The 19590-nt window shown below is 53.0% G+C and overlaps 8 protein-coding genes across 8 annotated transcripts; 2 read left to right on the forward strand and 6 right to left on the reverse strand.

Annotated features, from left to right (window-relative positions):
* Window positions 1-375: 375 nt before the first annotated feature.
* J4E90_009699 (uncharacterized protein) lies at window positions 376-2634 on the reverse strand (the record flags this gene model as incomplete). The annotated part of the gene is made up of 1 exon (XM_051439218.1): window positions 376-2634. One exon carries the CDS (start codon window positions 2632-2634, stop codon window positions 376-378), a length of 2259 nt encoding a protein of 752 aa, XP_051286822.1.
* An 865-nt stretch (window positions 2635-3499) lies between these two features.
* On the reverse strand, window positions 3500-3952 carry J4E90_009700 (uncharacterized protein; the record flags this gene model as incomplete). The annotated part of the gene is made up of 1 exon (XM_051439219.1): window positions 3500-3952. The coding sequence occupies one exon, from the start codon at window positions 3950-3952 to the stop codon at window positions 3500-3502; it is 453 nt and encodes a 150-aa protein (XP_051286823.1).
* Window positions 3953-4286: 334 nt separating this feature from the next.
* Window positions 4287-5306, reverse strand: J4E90_009701 (uncharacterized protein; the record flags this gene model as incomplete). The annotated part of the gene is made up of 2 exons (XM_051439220.1): window positions 4287-5048; window positions 5097-5306. The coding sequence occupies 2 exons, from the start codon at window positions 5304-5306 to the stop codon at window positions 4287-4289; spliced, it is 972 nt and encodes a 323-aa protein (XP_051286824.1).
* Window positions 5307-5706: 400 nt separating this feature from the next.
* J4E90_009702 (uncharacterized protein) lies at window positions 5707-6741 on the forward strand (the record flags this gene model as incomplete). The annotated part of the gene is made up of 2 exons (XM_051439221.1): window positions 5707-6069; window positions 6121-6741. The coding sequence occupies 2 exons, from the start codon at window positions 5707-5709 to the stop codon at window positions 6739-6741; spliced, it is 984 nt and encodes a 327-aa protein (XP_051286825.1).
* Window positions 6742-7196: 455 nt separating this feature from the next.
* J4E90_009703 (uncharacterized protein) lies at window positions 7197-7973 on the forward strand (the record flags this gene model as incomplete). Its single annotated transcript, XM_051439222.1, has 1 exon — window positions 7197-7973. The coding sequence occupies one exon, from the start codon at window positions 7197-7199 to the stop codon at window positions 7971-7973; it is 777 nt and encodes a 258-aa protein (XP_051286826.1).
* Window positions 7974-8178: 205 nt separating this feature from the next.
* Window positions 8179-9129, reverse strand: J4E90_009704 (uncharacterized protein; the record flags this gene model as incomplete). Its single annotated transcript, XM_051439223.1, has 1 exon — window positions 8179-9129. One exon carries the CDS (start codon window positions 9127-9129, stop codon window positions 8179-8181), a length of 951 nt encoding a protein of 316 aa, XP_051286827.1.
* Window positions 9130-12165: 3036 nt separating this feature from the next.
* J4E90_009705 (uncharacterized protein) lies at window positions 12166-15291 on the reverse strand (the record flags this gene model as incomplete). The annotated part of the gene is made up of 1 exon (XM_051439224.1): window positions 12166-15291. One exon carries the CDS (start codon window positions 15289-15291, stop codon window positions 12166-12168), a length of 3126 nt encoding a protein of 1041 aa, XP_051286828.1.
* A 2663-nt stretch (window positions 15292-17954) lies between these two features.
* J4E90_009706 (uncharacterized protein) lies at window positions 17955-18987 on the reverse strand (the record flags this gene model as incomplete). Its single annotated transcript, XM_051439225.1, has 2 exons — window positions 17955-18898; window positions 18954-18987. 2 exons carry the CDS (start codon window positions 18985-18987, stop codon window positions 17955-17957), a joined length of 978 nt encoding a protein of 325 aa, XP_051286829.1.
* Between the last annotated feature and the right edge of the window lie 603 nt (window positions 18988-19590).

The raw sequence follows: 19590 nt of genomic DNA on the forward strand, positions 1-19590 counted from the left end.
GGTCGGCCATGGTGGGTAAAGGGTATCGGAGTAAATCTTGCTGGCTTATAAAGTGTTCAAAGGGTAATTCTAGTCCTCAAAGCTGATTTCGAACGGCGGCCGCATTGCTCGAATGTCATCTCACGTTGGGAGCGCAGAATCCATCAACAGGCGCCGCTCGCGGAGGACACTCTCTTATATGCTTCGATCGTCTAATGTCGCATTCTCCGCGCAAGCCATGCAGCTGGATTATTACCCAATTAGGGTTGTTGATGCGAGGTTTGGCTTCATTCGATGCTCAACCCTGGTTTGCATCGGGAAAGCCAAAGGTCTCGGCTGAAGTCCACAGAAGTCGTTGCGTGTTATTGGTGAAACGGACCATCTTCATAAGTCTGCTCACCCAGACTCCAGCATATCCGCATACAAATTGAGAGAGCTTCCAATAACATCCACGATAGCCCAAGTTTGAGATCCTTTGAAGATCATCGCCCAGACCCTGAGCACCCCCGCGCTGAGATGTCGTGTAAAGTTGGGCGAGTCGGGCGTAATATCGGCGGGTACGGCAAACTCGGTCTCATCCAACATGCTTTTCACGATCGCAATGATTCTGTGCTCATCTTCTGTGATGGGCGGGTCTGCTTCTAGTACTGACAGTGCTTCGAGCCACTTACTCATGAGGTAGGCGCACTCGAGCGTGCACAACGAATGTTGAATGCTCCAGATGAACGATTGTGTCTTTGCCACGAGACGATAGCCGATCTTGATGGGTATAGAGAGTGCATGAGCTGAGTGGAGCACAGCTCTTGTAATCTTTGGCGAGCGCCTGATCGTAGGCCCGGCGCGGAAGGCATTGGCAATCAGCACAGGATCGCGCGTCTCTAAAGCTCGACCTGCGGTATCCACGTATAGTCGTATGTATGCCAATCGAAGCAAGGCAGTTGAGTTGAAAGCGACAGGACCGTTCTGCGACATCGGGTCGAGCGATGATTCAGGATTTTGTCGCCATCCGGTCTGCCAGTTTCGCAGAGCGTTCTCGAGCGACGCGACGTCTTCTGCGCTCAGATCACCGGGTCCTTCAAAACGACATCGTGCCACTTGTCGGAGGAAGAAAACATGCTGTATCAGGGCGTGTATCAACGCGTAGTTTCCAGACGACGAGTTGACCTCGGTGACGTCGCGGCCTTGCTTTGTAAACAGACGTTTCAATGCATCCTGGAACAGGACCTCAGGCGCACTCTTCTTCCTCGCTTCCCTCCATAAAGCCTCTGTAGGAGCCTTGAATTCCGCGGCACTGCATGGCAAGGGCAACTTGACCTCGCTCGTTAGCATGAATGGAGGAATGTTGTAGACAATGCAATGGAGGTTGGAAAAGCCATAGACGATGAACTTGGTCCTTTTGATCGTTTCGCGCCGAATCCAGTCCGACCATGAGATGGTCTCATGGAGAGGATCGGTTTCGAGTCCGTCATCCCGAATGAGGGTAGCTAATATGCTTTGGATTGCTAACGCCTCTCTGAGAATCTCTTTGTGTTTTGCCCAAGTACACAGTGCCATGAGCAAGAGTAGTGCCTGAGCGGTCTGCATGAGATCTTCGCCAAGTACAGGAACATCAGCCTGGGAAGGTAGGCCCAGCGGTCCTGAGATGGAACCCCTACGTTGAGGGCTACGAGTGTCGCTTGAATGATTGTGGGGCGACGAGTGATCCGACTCAGAATGATGCTGGAGCTGCACCAGGCGCGTATCCCGTTTCCTGATACGATGTGTCGCAATTGCTTTGCTTACATTGAACAGCTCGACACCCTTTTCGCCCTCGAAAGTGTATTGCGCACCAATAGCCGCCAATGCTAGGAGTAGCTCTATCGAACACGTCTCCACGGACATTGTGGGTATGTGGAGGAAAGGCATGTGCTCGTGAAATCCGTTGATATACGCAGCAATATATCTGCACAGTGCTAATCGAGTTGGTAGAACGAAGTCGCTGGGTATGACCATGGAGAAGGGCTGGAGCATCTCGAGAATTTCCTGCCGATCCTCGTGTGAAATATCTGCGAATGATCGTTTCCGAGCGGATTGATCGTCTGGCTGCAAGGAAGGAAAACGAGAGCCGAAGCGTGAAAGCGACGGCGGCTCTTCCAATTGGGCTGGTCTCCAACCATGTGTAGGCGCTGTTGTTCCCTCTGGCTCGGTCGTGATTTGTTGACCGTAGCCAAATGAGTCTGGAGAGAAGAACGGCATGGGCTGTTCGGTGTTGATCAGGGACGCAAAGTGGTACGAATTTAGTGGTTCACTGTCAAGGAATGAAGTGAGACTGTCCAGTGACTCTCCAAAGGTCGACTCATAGCTATGAGCAGACGGTTCTGTGAGCATGGTTGAGTGTGGGCCTTCAACACTCGCGGCTATCGTGCCAGCATGCGAAGGAATTGGGGTTGGCATCGCATCATGAGCAGAGCCGTTTGCCATGTTTCCTTGAAGAGCTTGATACTCGGCAGCCATGGACAATGCTGTCAAAGAGTAGGGGCTGTTGTGCCCGAAGGTCATGGAGGCGTGTGACATTGCAGGTTGTTGTTGCGACGATTGCATGTCCAAAACAGCAGGCGAGGACATCATACTGGGTATTTCGGGCACTGGACGTCCAGCATCGAAACTTGACCGCATGCGCTTGTGCGGCCGAGTCTCGACCGAGCCATATGTATCTCCAGCGGGAGTATGCTGGTGATTCTGCTGTGTACTCTGCTCTTTGCGATGAGTGAGTCGCTCATGGCGAACGAGCAGATCACTTAAATTGAGTCTTTAGCTGCTGCCGTAAACGACGCTGGACGTATCATACCTGCGTGTGAATGAATAGTTGCATGCTGCGCAGCTGAAGGGCTTCACACCGCTATCTTGACGCATGTTAGAATTGGCATACGACACGAGCCGCACGACTTACGAATGCGCTCATGACGCTGGAGATGCTCCAGCCTAGCAAAGGCCCGTTGGCAGTGTGGACATTGGAATCGCTTTTCCTTCTTCCCCGGTTGAGCTTGCGGAACCTGCTCTCCGCTGGTAGCTGCTTCCATCAAAGACCAATCGCGACGCTTTCGCTTCCACAGGGCCCAATTGCGACCGGCTTAGTAGACGATAGCCGAGTTTTGGAGCAGCCTGAGCACTTGGACAAAGTTTGGAGACTGCACGTCGTGTTTCACGAAGTCGGGTCGTGAGATTGTGGGGAAAGGAATGAAGCGCGGGGACGCGACGGTTCACATGCGGGGTGCTGGGAAGAGGTGGGAAAGCCGCCAATCACACGTGTGACATGTACCCACAGCCCAGGATGCACGCATATTGATGGAATGGATGAGGTGTAAGATGTTGTTTTGACACTTTTGCGCAGAAGCAAGGTATGGAGAATGGTGGTATTGCTACGATCACTGTCGAACAACTCGTCCCTGCCCGGGCCGGATGATCCCGGGTGCCACTTGCCCCAGCCACAGTCCAACGCGACGCGACGCGTCTTCTATCCACTGTCACAAGCCAACAGCCTTCACGCCTTCTTGCTCCTTTCGCCCAGTTCTCGCGGCATCTCGCCTTTCTCTGCCATGTCATTCAGGACCTTCTCAGCTGTCTTCATCGCGTCGACCCCAGCCGGCACACCGCAGTATGTTGTGGCGTGAATGATGGCTTCACGAATCTCAAGCTCGGAAAGACCATTGTTCCTTGCCCCGCGCACATGCACAGCAAGCTCGGGGGCGCGATTGAGTGCCATGAGCATGCCGATGTTGATCAGACTTCTCTGCTTCTTGTCGAGACCTGGACGTGTCCAAGCGTATCCCCAGCACATCTCGGTGACGAGCTCCTGTCCAGCTCGTGAAAACTCGGTGGACCCATTTTCGAGGGCGCGATTGACGTATTCATCTCCCACCACACTCCGTCTCATCTTCAGTCCTTCGTCGAAGAGCTGCTTGTGTAGCTCGTCGAGCTTTGGATCGGTCGACATGCTGGCGGTCGGTTGCTTCGAGGTGCGATGGCAGTTGTTGCGGCTTTGTCGTGAAAGAGGCTGTCTATCTCAAGACGAATTCACAGGATGAGAATGACGATAGTCTTTTTACTGCGCGTTCGTAGTACTAGCACTGCGACAAGCTAACAAGACTGGCATGCTTGCCCCGCGATAGTAGCTTCATCCCACGGTTGCCCGCCCTCGGCATTACCCCAAGCATCCCCGACCTTCTCCAACTTCAACATGGCGCTAATGCGACTAGTCACACACAGCACATCGAGTACCAGCGACATCGGGTATGACGACGATGGGGTGTTACAGCCCAAGTTGCTGCTCACACGCCGTTCGATTTAGATTGCCAGTTTTCCTGGCCACCGAGGTAGCGATATACCACCCGCGAGTCCAAATCTCTACAACGCGGATCGTTGGCTGCCCCATCGTATGTCTGTAGTCCAACGTCACCCAATACGTTTCTCGACCCCACTCGTTTCGCCATGTCCACGGCCAAACCGAAGTCTTTGCGCATGAGCTGCACTTTGAAACCCTGCTTCCAGCCTCCTGAAGACGGGGCTTCGGGGTAAACATGTGGGACAGGGCAAAACTTGTCGCAAATAGTGTTCTGGGCAGTGCCAGCGGCGTACACTTTGGCCAGAGTGCGGGGATCCAATCCGCTGCGCATTCCCATGTCGAAAGCCTCAGAGCAAGCTATGGCGATGATACCCGATAGGTAGTTATTCGACAGCTTCGCTGCAAGCCCAAGGGATGGACCTCCGCAAGGTATCACTTGCCCACCCATCAACCCCATCAGATATGTGAGGCGTTCAAGATTTGGGTCCGACTCTGCACAGCCTAGAAAGAATGCGATCGTGCCTTTGATGGCTCCCACTACGCCGCCACTCACCGGAGAGTCATAGAACGACGCCGAGGGGAACTCAGCGGCGATATGATCCTTCACAGCGAGGCTGGTGGCCGTGTCTATTGTCGAGCAGTCGATGAGCAGCTTGTTCGAGATATCGGTGCTGCATACGCCGTTTTGGGGGTCGAGATATACGGATCGTACATGTGCACCTTCAGGCACCATGCTCACAATCGTATCCTGCCACGGCATTAGCAATGGTACCATCAAGATTGCATTCAGACTCACGACTTGTTGCGCAACGTCTTTGGCGCTTTTTGCCTTCAAGACTCGACCGGGAAACTCTGCACACGCATCGTCTACCATCTGTTCGACCACGTCATAAACCCAAATGCGCGATTCCTCGGGCAATTTGTTGGCAAGATGAGAAAGCATTGGTTTTCCCATAGCTCCAAGGCCGATGAAGCCCAGCTTTTTAAACTCGTGCGAATGCGTCATGACGAATGCGTGTGGCAGGTAGAGGTAGAGGATTGACCTGAAGCCGAGAGTACTTTCAGGAACGACCGAGAGCTAGCGTCGAGTGGGAAGTTGGTGTGTATACGAGACCTGGAGATTTTGGAAAACACGTCAACACTCTACCATCAGAACGCGTCGTGAGCGTGCCGCGGTTGGTGAAGCGGGGTAGACATTTCTCCAACGGATAACGACGCACTAATCCTACCCACTCTTTCGCCAACACCCAATACCCCCATGGGTACCTTGGTAAGCTGAACGATGATCTCACGTGCCATCACCATCTGCTCGTGTATGAGAGCACCTGCGGCTGTCCATCTCAACAGCCATAGTCTTGCAACCTTGAGACGACATCATCTACGAAAAGCTCCATCATCCTTGAAAAATGTCTTCTATTGTCTCGCAAAAGCAGTCCGACCATGCAGCGCCGGCCGTTGTCACTGTGCACGCGTTATCGTGCGGCCACTTTTCTCTTCCGGAGTACCAATTCGTACACCCTGTTAGTCGAGATGCTCGACGAACCGTACCTTCGTTAGCATTCCTGATACAGCACTACAGCCAAAGCACCAAGAAGCAGACACGAATTGTGTTCGATCTAGGCCTGAGGAGAGACACCAAGAGATACGCGCCACCAATACAAAAGCATGTCGAGACGAGACAGCCAATGAGTACCGATCCGGACGTCACCAAAAGCCTCGCGAGAGGCGGGCTAGTACCCGAGGATATCGATTATGTGATCTATTCGCACGTAAGTCACACGACCTTGCTCTGCGGACGGTAGGTAACGTGGCTACGGCAGGTGCATTGGGATCATATTGGCGAACCTCGGGACTTTCCCAAATCTACCTTCGTCGTCGGCTGTGGCTCACTTGCCTTGCTGGATGGCACATCGACGTCTTTGCGCGGTGGCCATTCTTTCTTCGAAAGTGATCTTCTGCCAGAAGAGCGGACCATTGAACTATCGGAACCTTCGGCAAACGCGTTGACGAAGCACGACTCATGTAGGGGAACGGGCACTGTCAACTTCGGTGGCTCCTGGCAAACGCACGGAACCCTCCCTCAGACTTTGGATGTCTTCAATGACGGCTCACTGCTCATCGTCGACGCACCCGGTCATCTACCAGGACACATCAATCTTCTTGCTCGGACATCTCCTGATCACCAAGTGTACATGGGCGGAGATGCATGTCACGACAGACGACTGTTGACCGGAGAGAAAACGATCGGAGAGTGGAACGATGCTCATGGACAAGTCTGTTGCATACATGCCGACAGAAAGCAAGCTGAGGCGACGATTGACAGAATCAGAGCCTTGGAGCAAGAAGGTGTTGAGATCATCTTTGCACATGACGTCGAGTGGGAAAGCGATCCAAAGAACAAGACGCGGTTCTTCGGCGCGGAGCGAAGTATGGATGGTTAGTCGTTAGCGTTCAAGACATCACCCAGCAATTGCTCTCAACAAGATGTCGAGATACCGATCGTCTTTTGCACATACCACATTGCAGACTCGCAGTAGGGAGTACCCGCTGCAGCTGTATTCCTTCTCGTCCGGCCACCGGGTGGTGTGCTGATTGATCCCTGCGCTTCCCCACACGGCAGAGTTGGGGAAATGTGGGGCTTGGTTGCTCACCACTACCATCGACCAACTCTGGATACGCGGCTGAGGGGCGGCAGGCAGAACAATGCAGACTACGTCCGCGGACCTAGCAACTGTGTACTCCACGTGCTCTTGTCTCAAAGTTGCGATCTATTTGTTCCGCAGCCATTTCAGAGCAATTGACTTGGTTGTTTCAGCGACGTAGACTGCACCTGTGCTATTCACGTCTTCATTTCTATCCAAAAGATTGATTTGTAACATTGATACCATTACACAACATGTCTCTCACACCAGACCAACAGCGCTTAAAAGAGCGCTTCAACACCGAGCTCGGCTCCGCAGCCTACGACGAAACCTGGGCGAGGGTGCTCAGACATTCACCCGAGATGTTCGCAGCATCGCTCCGCCTAACAGCCATACCAAAGCGAAGCGGCCATCTTTCCCCCAAAGTCCAGGCTCTCATATCCCTCGCCGTAAGCGCGTCATCAACCCATCTCCACGTCCCCAACATCCACCGCTACACCCGCGCCGCCCTATCCACAGGCGCCTCCCGCGCCGAAATTGTCGAAACACTATGCCTCACATCCACCCTGGGCATCCACGCCTCCACAGTCGGCGTCCCAATCCTCTTCGAAGTCCTCGAAGAGCGCGGCGAAGCCATGCCAAAAGGTATGGCGAACATGAGTCCGCAGCAACTCGCGCTAAAGCAAGATTTCGAAACGAAGCGCGGGTACTGGAACGCGTTATGGGAGGAGATGCTGCTCATCGCACCCGAATTCTTCGACGCGTATACGGAGTTTAGTTCTGTGCCGTGGACGAATGAGGGGGGAAAGGGCGTGCTGGAACCCAAGGTCAAGGAGCTGATATATTGTGCGTTTGATACGGCGGCTACGCATATGTATAAGCCGGGGTTGAAGCTGCATATGCGGAATGTGCTGAATTATGGGGGTACGAAGGAAGAGATTATGGAGGTGTTGGAGTTGGCGACGTTGTTGAGTATTAGTACTTTGGATGTGGGGTTGGAGGTGCTGGATAAGGAGATGGGAGGACAGTAGCGGCATAGAATGTTAACTTAGCGACGAGCGCGGAGCCTACATCGATATTGGATCCCTCACTTTGCATGTTATCCATGTAGTGTTCATACCTGTTTAGTCTTTTCATGTATGAGGTGAGCATAAAATTCTAGTGGCATGTATTACATTTGATCGGCGTATCATGAAGGCTGCTTGGCAGCAGATCTATTGTACTCAAAAAGATCCACTACCGACCACCTCCTCCTCCCCACGTGGCTTTCCACAGGAATCGCGGTGGCTTTCCGCACAGAAATCGCGGCCTCACCGGTGCGTTGCCCGCAAATTCAAGCGTCGTACCATACAGCGACAGAATCGATCCCATGAGATCATATCCGTTCCGTCTAGCCCAGTAGATCGGATTGCTGCTCCTGAGGAATTCGTATTCGCATTCTAGTCCGCGCTTTTCTCGGCAGACATCCCATGCTTCGTGCAGAATGTCGAAAACATGCTGGCTAGGCGCCGTGTGCTCTATGATCAGAGAGAACGTACGCATGCTTTCCTTGACATTGTTGAAACCCATCGTAGGGTTCTTCTCCCAATAGCCAGGTATCGTGTATTGCCAGGTGTGGCTATTCCCACACGCACGAGTGTAGGATCCGTACCATTCTATCAATTCTAAGGCGTACTCGCCCAGGTTGTACTCTAGTTGCAGACCGGGCTGGGAGATCTTGTCGCTTAGTGTCATCTCGTCTTTGGCCTCGATACGAATTTCCGGAACGCGATGTAGCTGATCGTGGCATTTGCGTACAAGACCCGATAGCGCCAGAAGCTCCGATCGCTCTTCGTCGCAGAGGATTGTAGTAGTGCCTTCTGATGTTGGATCCTGGAGAGCCCTGTTGAGCGTGTCGAAATTTGCGGAGAAAGTAATCGCGAGGATTTCGAGGATATATCGCTGCAGCTGCTGAACTTGACTGTTTGGCTTTTGAGCCTTGGGAGGAGCACAGTGTCTTATTTCCTTCGGTGGCAAGCCCAGAGGCACGCAGTTTTCACCTTGTGATGTATAAGAAGGTAGTGACTTCGAGGCAGTGCCACCAGTTTTTGAATATTTTTTATCCTCTAGTAGACTTTGTTGTTCGGCTGTGTCGTGTAGCTTTGAGAGACGGTAGCGTCCGAACGGTCCAAGATTGATGATCGGCATGGTCGCGGTGTTGGGAAGGTTAGATGGGTTGCAACAAGTTGAAAGAAGTGCGTTTCGTGGAAGGTCGTAGAGTCTTTTTGTATTTCGAGCCTGCCCAGGGCAGTATTCGCTACCAAAGAACTGTGCATGTGCATGTGCAACCCTGTAGCGAATGAGAAGAGTAACCAAACCGAGAGTTCGGGTCGAACCTCCCACCCAAAATCTTGACTAGCTTTGCAGCCTACAATAACATAAAACCACGCAAAGTGGGTGATTCAACATTGATGTAGCCTCTAGGCTGCTTTTGAGGTCGAACCTCCCACCCAATACACGGAAAATCATGACCAGCTTTGCACCCTACAATTACACAAGATCATGCAAAGTGGGTAATCTAACATCAATGTAGACTCCAGGATGCTCCCAAGGTCGAGCCTCCCACCCGATGTACGGAAAATCCTAACCAGGCTTGCAGCCTACAATAACATAAAACCATGCAAAGTGAGTGATTCAACATTGATGTAGACTCTAGGGTGCTCTCGAGGTCGACTCGTACGGGCCAGGCCTGACATTAATCTAGCTCCGTCTTTGGATTATTGCTGCTTGATTACAGGTATGATATGGGCTCTAGGGGTGATGGGTAGCTGTTTGGCAATGAATCATCGCAGTATCGTGGACATATGCGATGAGTCTGGAGTATGGCTTTGAGCTGCACTATCTAATCTTATTGTCTACTTAACGGTCTAACTAGTGGTTACATACATAATCCAGTGGTAGATCGGATTCTGCGGAAGCGTCGCGAAGATGTTGCGGAGGCGATGGATTTGTTTGAGTGGTGGTGAGCTTAAAGAGGACTTGTGCTCAGAGCGATCATGTGACTTTCAGCCAGAGTCTGAGGATTGCGATCTCTTTCATTTGATGAGAAGCACCTTTGCGTATGTGATTGATGTATTGCAGGCGTCATGAGTGGCTCGTCTCGCTCTCCGCCATCGCAGTACGATAGATGGGATGGAAGGAACCGAAGTATGGAATCGCGCACACACCGAGACTTTCAACCAGCTGACCGGGATTTGCCAGTTTGATGTTATTGATAAGCTGTGGAACGGCGCGGTATGCAGAATTTGATCGCGTTCGTCCAATACCCGATGACTGATCGAGGCCAGTGAAACGATGTCAAGGCGGAGATCGTCGACTGAGGTACCTCAGTACCAACAACAAAAGACGCTGAGAACATCGATTGTCTGGTACTGGGCGAAAGTAGTAACATTGCTGATTGTAGCGGTACAGGTCTACGTGAAGTAGCCGATGGTGTGACTTCTTGTCTGCGTGAAGCTGTTTGCTGGAGAAGCTGTGTTGCGAAGTCAGGCCAGCTGAGGCAAAGATGTAGGCTGAAGCGAGGTTGGATGCTGAAGCCAAGTTGGGTGCCGAAGCGAGGTTGGATGTTGAAGCCAAGTTGGGTGCTGAAGCGAGGTTGGATGCTGGAGCCAGGTTGTATGCTGAGGCCAAGTTGAGTGCTAAAGCGAAGCTGTTGACTGGAACAAAGCTGTTGGTTGAAGCGGAACTGTTGGCTGGAGCGAAACTGTTGGCTGAAGAGAAGTTCTGTATACCTCCAAGGTAATAGAGAACATGATTAAGAATACCCCCGTCTGCACCACCCCCTATCTCAGTATCGGGGGTGGCCCCAGGCCTAACGGCGGGGACGTGGGGGACAAGGCCCATAAAATGTAAGTTGTTAAGAAATGTTGGGGATACAAGCTGTCTTGGGATACAATGTTTGAGAAAGGAAATGTAAATATGATGGAAAAAAAGGGATGCTAGAGTTAATATGATACTTGATGAAAGGAAAAGAAATCAAAAGGAGAGACTCCTCGCCCGCATCTGCGAGCCCGGCAGAGGACCCCCTCGGTCAACGGGGACCGTCATCCTCGGCAGGCCCCGAGACTGCCGCAGGTCGTCTCGCAGCTGGGCGAGCCGCATGTCGAGCTGCCGAAGCTCAACGGGCCGCATGGCGTTGTCTCGGGCGAGTCGGGCCACCTGCCCCCGCAACTCCACCAACTCCTCTTTCACCGCCCGGAGGCGCTCCATCTTCTCCGCCGACTTCCCCTTCCAGGGCCACGACACCCGAAAGAGCCAAGCCACGAAGGCCACGAACATGCAGAAAAGGCCGCAAAGGGCGGCCGCGACGATGCTGTTTCCGACTGAAGGCCAGTCGAGCCACGGGAACATTTCCGCGAGAGTTTGCATTGTTTAGCTACATAGATACATAGTTGTTAGCACACTGAAGCCAGAATGCAGTAACGGAGAAAATGGCTTAGAAAGGAAATGTGCACATACCTGTTCCCTTCTTGTGGGTGCTAAAGAACAGGAAGCAGGACGCGGAGCGAGATTTGCTACATTGCAGCTACAGTGTGGGCAGGCACTCCTGCGCTGCTGCTTCACATCTCGTGTACTCTTTCTCAGAAGCTTGTTGTGGGTTGTCCTTGTTGGCTTCCTTGGTTACCCATCCTACCTTCTACAAGTCAAAATTGAACAGGTGCTTTGCCGACTACATCCTCATCAAATGAGAGAAATCGAAATTCTCAGACTATGTTTGCCGACAACGTTAGTATACAAAAGAAAGATCAACAGGATCCTGAGGTAATGCAGACTCCTAGGTGATACGTGTTCAGCAATCCTCAGACTATCTTTGCCGACTACATTCGTATACAAGCCAAAGTTACGCAAAATCCAAAGGTAATGTAGACTCCCAGGTGATACGTGTCCCGCGCGTTCTGAACAGGTGCTTGCCGACTACATTAGGATACAATTCAAAGATTGACAAGATCCTGAGGTAATGTAGACTCCTAGGTGATACTATTTCACTGTCCTTGTATAAGGTGCTCCAATCCAGATATCCAGAATCACGGTCAAGGCCAGGGTGACGGGCACCTTGAAGTATATTTTACATTCCTCTTACTTCGCTGTCTTGCTTTCATGGTAAAGCGCCACGCGTCTCCGGATGCGAAGATCTAATACAGTTACACGAAGTCGACCCATCATCAGTCATGACAATCCTCCTGCTCAAGTACTCGCCTGCTTCAAAGCTTCTAGCTTCTCAACCTGTCTCCTCAGCATAACGAGTGCGCCCAGACTGATCTTCCTAAGTCCATCACGCTCGCCCTCCTCACTACCCTCAGCGCTTTGCTCGACAACGTCCTTGGCGGCTTCAATAGCTTTGTCGAGGAGTTTTGGCGCGCCGTCTTCTTGGCTCCGGTAAAGATATTGTAGCTCCTCCTTGAACGGTGCGACCTCATGCGTGAGCGCATGGTGTATGAATGCGCGAGCACGGAAGTAAGCACGTTCGGTATAAAGCGCCGAACTCAGCTTCGTCTCTGGTGCTGAACGGTGAACGTCGTAGCCGGCTTCGTTGTAGTAAGGTTCCTTGACCAGTACGAGCCCCATGATGGAAACGAGAACCTGCAATAGCGTACTCTTCGCGGGACTCCAGCTCTCGTTCCGCTCGTCGGTGTGCCATGTGCCCAGTAGACTCAGACAGATCTTGCCATCTTCGTATAGGTTCGGGTTGACAGGTCCGTCGCCGTTTGTCCAGCTGTGGAAATAGGCTGATGGTGCTTCTTGTGGGTAGGCCGATCCGAGGTGGAAGTCGATAACGAAAGGCGCGTACTCATAAGGTGTGTCGTTGGGGCCGATCATGAGGACGCGGAGGAGATCTAATCGAGACTCCCATGTGCGGACGTAGATGCCTGGGGGAAGTGAGTTTCGGAGGATCTTGTGCTCTTTCGCTATCCGGCGCATGAACGCTGACGAGGAAGCTGAAGATTGGGAAATGTAGTGATGTGAAGCCGGTGGGGCTTCTTCGAGGATGAGGAACGAAGCTGGTCCCTCTGTCGGCTGTCCCGTGTGATCATCCAGCGCTATACCACCGTCTTCATCGGGTTGCTCTTCGGGAGTCGTCTTCGATGTATCGACTTCTTTTGTGATGTCGACAAGATCGGGCATCGATGTATCCGTGTTGCCATCATCTTCTTCCTCTTCGTCCTCATCCTCTGTCGACCAGTCTCCTTCGTCGCCAACGGGCTGTTCGCCATCCATGCCCTCGTACTCAATCCACATCTCGTTGAATGACGCCGTGTCGAAATCGCTCTCATCACTCTCATCGGAGTCATCGATGTATTCACCTTCTAACGGATCCATGTTACCGAAATCATCAGCCATGTCGCTGCTGTAGGCAAGAGTGACGCGTTCGTAGGGAACCTTGACATCCACGACAGGCTTTGCTGCGCCAAGGCGAACAGTGAGCTTTCCGTCCAAACCCAGGTCGATGACCTCTCCAAACCAGTCGGGACCAGTGACGTTGAGCGGCGTCTGTACACCTTCGATTGAGTCTGGATGTACAAGTACAAAGTCGCCGCGCCTTCGTGTTAGTGCTGGGAAAGAGTAAATGTCGTATAGACTGACGTCTTCAACGGTCTCGTGTAACTCTCCTGTACTTGACGGGGGAAGTAGGTCTGGGCCGAAGAACTCGATGGAAGGATTCTTGAACCATCGCACAGTGGCTATCCGATCTCGACCCTTGACTGTCTGGACTACACCCACTTTCGAAGGCTTCTTTGTCGCAGAGTCATCAGCGTTGTCACCCTCGCGATTCTCTTTGGAGAAAACAACTTCACCAGGCCAGACCTCATCGTCGTCTTCTACATTGGGATCTGGCAGTAGAGAAGAGCTGAGGTCGTGCGTTATGGACAAGTCTTGCCATTGAACGGTGACCCGACTGTGAGTCTGCATCACTAAGAAGACATTGAGATCGTATCCCAGGCTTTCCGTCCGCGCGATGCGTGTCACCTTCCCTTGTGGATATCCGTTGGGTAGTTCCCTCGTGCCGTCGTACTTTACAGCAGCGCCGGCGATGTCCTTGAACCGTACCCGGTCACCCACAGCCACATCGGTAACATGGTATGACTTGTCGACACCGTTTTCGGAGACGGGGAGTGTTGTGGCCGTACCTCCTGAGGCATCGTATCGGTAGAAGTTGGGGCTCTCGAATTCGTCTCGACCGATCGTCGCCGGAGGCTCGTCTGCATTGAAGGCGACGTTGCGCGCGCCGATACTTCTTGCTAGCCACTGCACGTCGATCTCAGATGCTCTTGTCTCGACTACCATACCCACAGGCGGCACGCTCGGATCGTATGCGCCAAATCTCCAGTTTCCTCGCCGCAGGTTGCCCTTTTTAGTCTTGACTGTGTCGCCTACGCTGAGCCGCTCGAGAGTGGTGTCGTCCTGTTCCAGCTCGGCCGGGTCCTCGACGACCACGACTGAGTTGTTGGCCAGCCTGATGGCGACCTCGTCGTATACGTTCTCTACCCGCCCGACCCAGTCGCCGTAGACGACCAAGGCGCCCTCGACGAATTCGTGGACGTTGATGAGCTCGTCGGCCGGGATGTTCCGTATGGATAGATCGTCGGTGGTTGTCTGTGTGATTTGGCCGCCGTTGAAGAGGGTCGCGGGGAAGAGGGTGCAGACTGCCTGGGTGCCAATGACCGTACCACTAATGTGATCTTCGGCCTTCCTCTTGACCACATCGCCTACGTACAGCGCGCGGTCCAGCAGCTGAAGCTTTGCTTCTGGTATGAGCTCCGTCTTGTACTGGGTCTGCCATGACACTAGGACGGTACCCCGCGGTGGGATACCGTCTTTCATGAACTTCCAAAAATCTTCCCTAGGGATATCGGTGTGGCGTTCGATGTCGTCGGGGTAGTCGCGCTGTGGCCGGGGCTCGTGCGAGTCGACATCGCCAAAAGACCTCTCTATGATGCCGACGCTGTACTTGTCGTCCTTAAGCCCCACGGTATCCTCGACACAGAAGACGACATCCTGCGCGCTTTGCATTTGGCGTGCTGAGGTATGCGGTAGTGTGATTTCTCCCACTTGTGCAGTGTCGACTGGATTTTGCGGTACTGAAAAGGTATTGGAGGCGGTGAAGAAAGGCACGAGGTGATTCGAGGGTAGCGTTCGCGGCGAAATCGGTCGTGTTGGTGCAGCTTCGTCGTCGCCGGTCGAGAGGTCTGTGAGAAAACGATTCTGGAACAGCTCAGCAAGGAAGCGCTCGACTGCGTTAGGTTGCTGTGGTCTATTTGCGTCGTCTTCCGCGCTATTGGGGTTGTCTGTGTGGGAGTGGCCGCGATCCATGAGTCCTGCGGTTCCAATGTTGCGGTAGCGGCCGCATGTGAAGTGCAAAGGGCGCTAAGGCGACAGGGGTCAGCCTCGTGGCACCTCCGCCCGCAACTCGACACCAGGGCAGCCACCCCACGCAGCCCTCGACACGCAATTGAACAGCTGCACGCGTCATTGGACGAGTGAAACGCGACAACATGGCGGATCCCCTCTACGAACTACTGATACCCTATTTCGACGCCCAAGACGCGCAGCTACGGCCTTCCCCCAATGACGCCGTTACCAACACGTACCTCTCCCGCCTCACGACCCTGCCCTTGGCTGCCCTCACATCCTCCGAGCAGCAATCGCTATCACAAAGCTCGCAGTCTATACTACGATCACTGCAAGCTCTATCGAAGAGGTCGCATAAACCCATAATATCCTCGACCGACCACCTCCTACACCTCCGCAAGACACTCCCGCAGATAGGCCAAGATGCAGGCACGGTACAGGCGGAGATGCCGAATCTGGAAACAGCTGCACAGAACTTCTCCGAGAAATACAGCAGAGGGGCAGATAATGCGATACTAGACAGACGGAGAAAGGCAATGTTGCTGTCCCGGAACATTGACCGCGTATCCGACGTGCTCGACCTACCCACCCTTCTCTCGTCCGCCATCAGCTCCTCTACAGCCGCCGCACAAGCCTCGTCATCCACGGCCACCGCTAACGCGAATTATGCCTCGGCTCTCGACCTCCACGCACATATCAAGCGCCTCCATACGCTATACCCAAACTCCGAGCTGGTCTCATCGCTCACTGCCCAGGCTGAGCAGGAGATGAAGACCATGACCACCAACCTCATAAGCTCTCTCCAGACTCAAGGCATTAAGCTGGCAGGCGCCATGCGAACAATCGGGTGGCTTAGGCGCGTGGCACCAGAACTGGACGAAGCATGGTCAACAAAACAAGCCGGCATAGGCAGCGGGGAAGGTACATTAGGTGCATTGTTCCTCGTATGCCGCTTAGTCTGCCTGGAGCTGATGCTCAGCGCATTAGACCCTCTGCGGGAACTTGCAGACCAAGAGACAGAAAAGCGAACAACCAAGGCAGCGAAAGGCGACGCTGGCTGGGCCGTGGGTCAGCAAACAGAAAAGTACTTGAAGAAGTATCTTGAAGTCTTCCGAGAACAAAGCTTCGCTATCATATCCATGTATAAGAGCATCTTCCCCTCCGCCCTACCAGCACCAGGGTCCGACGAGAGCGCGCCAGCTGTAAAGCCAGTCAACACATCCAATCCTTTACAACCGATACCATCGGCCCTCGCAACGTTTCCGCTACACCTAGTAGAGATGCTCTTCGACACCCTGCGAACATACCTTCCAAACGTACAAGATCGGTCGCAACGGGACTCGCTCCTCACACAGGTCTTATACTGTGCTGGTTCGCTGGGTAGACTGGGTGGCGATTTCAGCATGATGATTGCGCTGTTGGAAGAAGACTTGCGGGCGGAACTGGAGGAAGCCACAGATGATACGGAAGACCAAGAGGTCGAGGAAGAGTGGGTAGAGGTCATGAAGAAGCACCGTGTCCAGGCATCAAGACTTGAGCTACTGGCTTCTGGTGTCGGCTCGGGGAGGACAAGTAGTCCTGTAGACCGAGCAGCGAGCCCAATGAGATAGAGCTTTCCCTATACTTTGGTCTCAATACACACCAGATGTCTACACGGTCTTTTGTCCTATCGGCACATCGACGTGAAGATCCGCGAACATCTCCTGGGTGCATTTATCGGAAACCTTTCCATGAGCGCAAGTCCCGTCGTATTTGCCTAGCAGACGCACATGCCGTGCACCTCTTGGAGCTTCGCCGACCGATTAGGCCTAGCGTACCTGCATCTGGGTCACTCCTTCCCAAGGAAGCCGGCCAGGGAGCTGCGCCATCCTTACATACAACACCGCGACTACCTCCTAGATTCATCATCAGACGTAGTTTGAGTGTGCAATGGCGTTTGTATCCTTCTGGCGTGCGCACACTCTGCTATGGTATCCAAGGATAAGCCGCACCTTGAGAGGTTCTTTCCAATCGAACTCGACTATGGAACTATGCCTTTCTCAGGGAAGGACCAGCGAGTACCCCCAGGCTACATTCCTAGGTCTCGGGGGAGGGTACAAATACCTTTGTATCCTCCTGGCGTAAGTGCTCTCCTCAGACATGTGCGGGATCATGCCGGATCTTGATATGGACTTTCAGATGGAAGAGCCACTGGATTGACGATGCTTCCTATCCACGGGCACCATCGAATACCTCCCAGCTACGTCTTCAGGTCTGGTTCAAGCTTGTAACCCTGTCTGTATCCTCCTGGCGTGATCATCTTGCGCTGCACAGCCAGAGATATGGCGTATGCTACAAGGCCCTTGCCGTCGACATTGATAGTAGGCTTATGCTATGCTCCGTAGGAAGGACCACGTATATCTCAAGATACCTTTTCCCACTTAGCTCTACATTCCAATCCACTGTTGTAGCCTCCACGGGGTAGTATGCCGCACCGAACTGCTAGGAGGTAGATCGATGTATCCATAGAACGAGCCCTATTGCTGGTTGTGAAACTGAGTTGATTGAACACGATTGGGGGCCTGGTGCAACACGGCGTAATTTCGCGTATTGCGAAACTTATGATGGAGCTGATATACGAAATCCTATTTCCTCTCACTCTCATTCAACCACTTATACACGACCCTCGCGTCCTTCCCTTGATACCTCTCATCCCGCATAGCCTCACTAAAAGCCTCCAACGTAGGCTTATCGAGTATAGTACGCGCGCCCACCATCTCCGCAAGCTGACTCCCCATACCCAAAACCTTTGCACAAAGCTCGATGCGGAACCCGCCTTCGTACCCTCGCGAACTCGGCACATTGGCTTGTACACCCGGTACTGGATTGCTCTTACTCGTGACCCAGCATTGACCGCCGGAAACGTTGATTACATCCGTAAGCAGTGCAACGTCTAGCCCCATTTTCGAGCCGATGTTCAGGGCTTCAGATGCGGCAAGCGATGTAATGGCACTGAGGTAGTTGTTGATGACCTTGAACGCTGTACCTGCGCCGATATCGCCGCAGAGAAATATCGCATCTGGTTTGCCCATGTGGCTCAGATAGCTCTTCACGGTAGGGAAGATGTCCTTGTTGTTCGCGCCTGCCATGAACGCCAACGTACCGTCCTGCGCACCCATAGGTCCACCCGATACCGGCGCATCAACAAAAGTCAGCATCTTGCTTGCACTGGAGTTCTCCACTGCTTTCGCAACCTCCAAGATGGTAGCTGTTTCGATGGTACCGCATTCCATGATCAGCTTTCCCTCTCTACCTTTTGGTAGTTTCTCCGCACCGGCCAGAACTCCTGTCTCTTTATCGAGATACACCTTCTTTACGGCATTCGAATCTGGAAGCATTGTTATGACGGTGTCGGCTTTTTGTACGGCGTCGTATCCGTTCTTTACTACTTCCACTGGACCCTGGCCTGATGCATCTGATTGAAACTTTTCGAGCGCGGAGGTGGACACGTCGGCAATTAGGAGAGTATGAGAAGAGTCGAGGCCTTTTCGAAGATTGAGGGCCATGGGATAGCCCATTACGCCAAGGCCTGCGAACCGTAAGTATGAGGAGTGATAGGGTTAGCTAGGTAGTAAGGAACGCACCGATGAAGGCCACAGTCGTGCTTGGTGACGACATCGTATTGAGAATGCGACCGTGTCAGTACCTTCTTCTCGATTAATGTTTCCTTCTCTTTGGATTTATGGGAGTACTTTCGCAATCGTAGTCTCAGCTTGCTATCGTGAGGCGTCAATTGGCAGGAGCCATGGTCAGTAGCGCGATGTTTCCTACGGGATTGCAGTCGCGACGGACTCACCAACATCTTTCCCCGCACACCACCTCGCATCTTGACTACCTACCACCAAACAACATCTCCATGCTCAAAGGTCCCCTCGTACCAAGCCGCGTCGTGCTTCCCCAAGCCCAGCCCCGCATCTCACCCCGCATTGGGGAACCACACATGGCTTCTCCACCTCCGCAACGTTCGCAGATCGGCAATCCGGCTAATACTCTACACCCTGCCACCGACGTCGATATGCAGCCTTTCTGTGTCACTCACTCTTCAGGCGTCCTGCGTATGGAAGCGAATGATGGAGGATTTATCGAAGTTGGAGAAGCACCTAGGGCTAGACGATGGACACGAGTAATGAGCGCAGGAAGGCGCATGGCGTACATACATACCGGACACACGCGATTCTATCGAGAATGCATAACAAACAAGACTACTTGATCTTTGAGTTC

This window comes from Alternaria incomplexa, assembly GCF_024043165.1.
Source record: "Alternaria incomplexa strain BMP 0042 chromosome Unknown scaffold_17, whole genome shotgun sequence".
NCBI classification, from domain to species: domain Eukaryota; kingdom Fungi; phylum Ascomycota; class Dothideomycetes; order Pleosporales; family Pleosporaceae; genus Alternaria; species Alternaria incomplexa.